The sequence below is a fragment of the Nanorana parkeri genome, unplaced genomic scaffold (genome assembly GCF_000935625.1).
Source record: "Nanorana parkeri isolate BGI_ZX_2015 unplaced genomic scaffold, ASM93562v1 scaffold2070, whole genome shotgun sequence".
In the NCBI taxonomy this organism is placed as follows: domain Eukaryota; kingdom Metazoa; phylum Chordata; class Amphibia; order Anura; family Dicroglossidae; genus Nanorana; species Nanorana parkeri.
Window position 1 is genome coordinate 4085 of NW_017308338.1, and position 2320 is coordinate 6404.

At 43.7% G+C, this 2320-nt stretch overlaps 1 protein-coding gene across 1 annotated transcript in view; it reads right to left on the reverse strand.

Annotated features, from left to right (window-relative positions):
- Window positions 1-468: 468 nt before the first annotated feature.
- The window catches only part of LOC108800577 (syntaxin-binding protein 2-like), a gene marked incomplete at its 3' end in the record, with an annotated part of 19254 nt that continues 17402 nt past the window's right edge, over window positions 469-2320 (reverse strand). The window contains exon 4 of the mRNA XM_018572558.1: window positions 469-563. Coding sequence (XP_018428060.1) covers window positions 469-563 — 95 coding nt within the window. The remainder of the gene's footprint in view (window positions 564-2320) is intronic.

Here is a 2320-nt window from a genome sequence, read left to right on the forward strand (position 1 = left end):
CGTATAATCACACGCAGCACCTGTCCTTCCCGGGAGCTGCACGATACGGCCGTACACGCAGCACGGGTCTGTATGGGCCAGCATGTAGCTGTGAGTGAGGCCTAAATGTCTTACGGATACACATCTGCCTGACTACAGTAAGCCCAAACATATGCGAAATGAAATGAGAATGAGGGCTCTCGTTCAGACGAACGTGCAGACCCGTAAAAAGACCCAACCTTGGAAGAAACAGGTGCTGCGTGTAATTGTGCACAGCAGCCTGTGCTTCTCTATGGGGAGGACAGGGCTGCATGCATTTACACGCGGTCACATGCATACTTAGGGAAGAACAGGCTGCTGGGCACAAATTACACGCAGCACCTGTCCCTTCCGGGATCGGGTCTTTTTACAGGCATGCACACTGCACAGCCGTCTGAATGAGCCCTTAAAGAGACTAAAAATAAGAATAAAACAAACAATGAGAAATACACTGCGGCAATGAATTACCTTCTCGCTGGGAGTGAGGAGATAAATGGCCTCCAGGCTTGGAATTGGTTCTCTTCTCTTATTAACATCTTCAACAACTGTGTACAGGAAAGAAAACAAGAAGACATCTGACATTATTCTCTCCCAGTCCAAGTAATTAAAGTGTACCTAAACACCAACAATGACCCTCTCTCTCAAATGTAATACCTTTAGCAGGAGGTAACGAAATGGAAATTTCAAAAACGAAATGAAACCAAAAATGTCAGGCCGAAACCGAAAATGTTTTTTAAATTGTTTCAATTTTTAAAAAATATTTTAATTTGTATTTATTTTTTATAAACTTTTTAATTTTGTTATATTTATGCATTCATTCATTTTTTTATAAAATATTTTTATTTATTACTTTACTTTTAGGGGCTTTGGGGAAATATTGGGGGTCTAAACAGATCCCTGATATTTACCTTTTAAAATAGAAAAAAAGAGATTGAGGACACAGAGTCCTCCGAGACACAAAGTCCTCAATCTCTTATTCTGCAGCCCCTGTTTTCAATTCATAACATGAGGACAGAGTATGTTTACTATATCCACAATCATGAATGAACAGGAAGTGATGTAGGAGGTGATGTAGATCACTTCCCATTCATTCATAATTGGGGATATAGTACCCATACTCTGTCCTCAATTATGTACAAACACTCAGCGATCACTGACTGCTTGCATTGGCTCTCCATCCTGACAGCTGTCGCAGGAGGCTGAGCGAGCGGTGCGGAAGGAGAGCCCAGCCTCCTGTGACAGCGCCGGCTGTCTCCACCCACACACTGCTCTGTGATAGGAGGCTGAGCGGTGTGGGAGGAGAGACGCCGGCCGCTCACATCGCTCTCCTCCTGCAGCGCTGGGCCGGCTGTCACAGTTTCTCTCCTCCCCGCTGGCACACAGAGCAGCGCCCAGTGGGGAGGAGAGAAAGCAGGGATGCGCCGCTGTATCGGCACAAAAATGGCACTTACGGCATTTAGCCAAAAGTGCCATTTTCGGACGATATGTTTGGGCGGCTGATATATCGGTGCATCCCTACCTTTTAGTCTGGTAAAAATATCACCGAAAGCATTTTGTTATATCGGTTTGATAAGTGGAGAAAAAAAAACCTGTCAGAAATGTAGGGCTGGGTCCCGAGCACACTTCCTGTATTGTTATCTCATTGGGTCTAATGAGCCCTCCTAGTTCTTATCTTTTACTACAGAATAATTGGTGTCTCTGTTGTAGACATAAGGAGAGTGGGAAGGTTTGAGTAGCTTAGCTAAAAGATAGCCGGGCAGGGCTGACACCAATCATTCCACAAAATGCTGTGTGCTGTCAGCCCACAACGCATCATAGGAGCCGAGTGCATTTCTGGCAGATCAGCAAGAAGTCACCACCCTGTATATATTCCTTCGTTATCAGGCCATTTGTCTGTTATCAGTGCCGTTATGGTTTGACTGACATTTACTCGGTCATGCAACACTGTACCCAGATGAAGCTTATCTCATTTTTGGAGACAAATGGAGCTTTCATTTCGTTGTATTTAATAACCACTGTTTTAAATATAGAAACGATACAAATGTTTTAAAGAAAATGGTTTTCCTAATCCCCGTTATAAATCATTTCAAATAAAAATGCCCTAAAAATACAGAATACCCCCAAAATGACTCCTGCATTCCACCCCGAGGTCATCTCATTTTTTGCCACAATTGTTTGGAAGGAAGACGTTAATACATGGAGGATGGAGATGAGGGGGGTGAATGATGTGAATGATAAAAGGTTAAAGGCTTTAATATGCAGGTCACTACAGAGACAGGAGAGAGATGAGGTGTATGGGGCA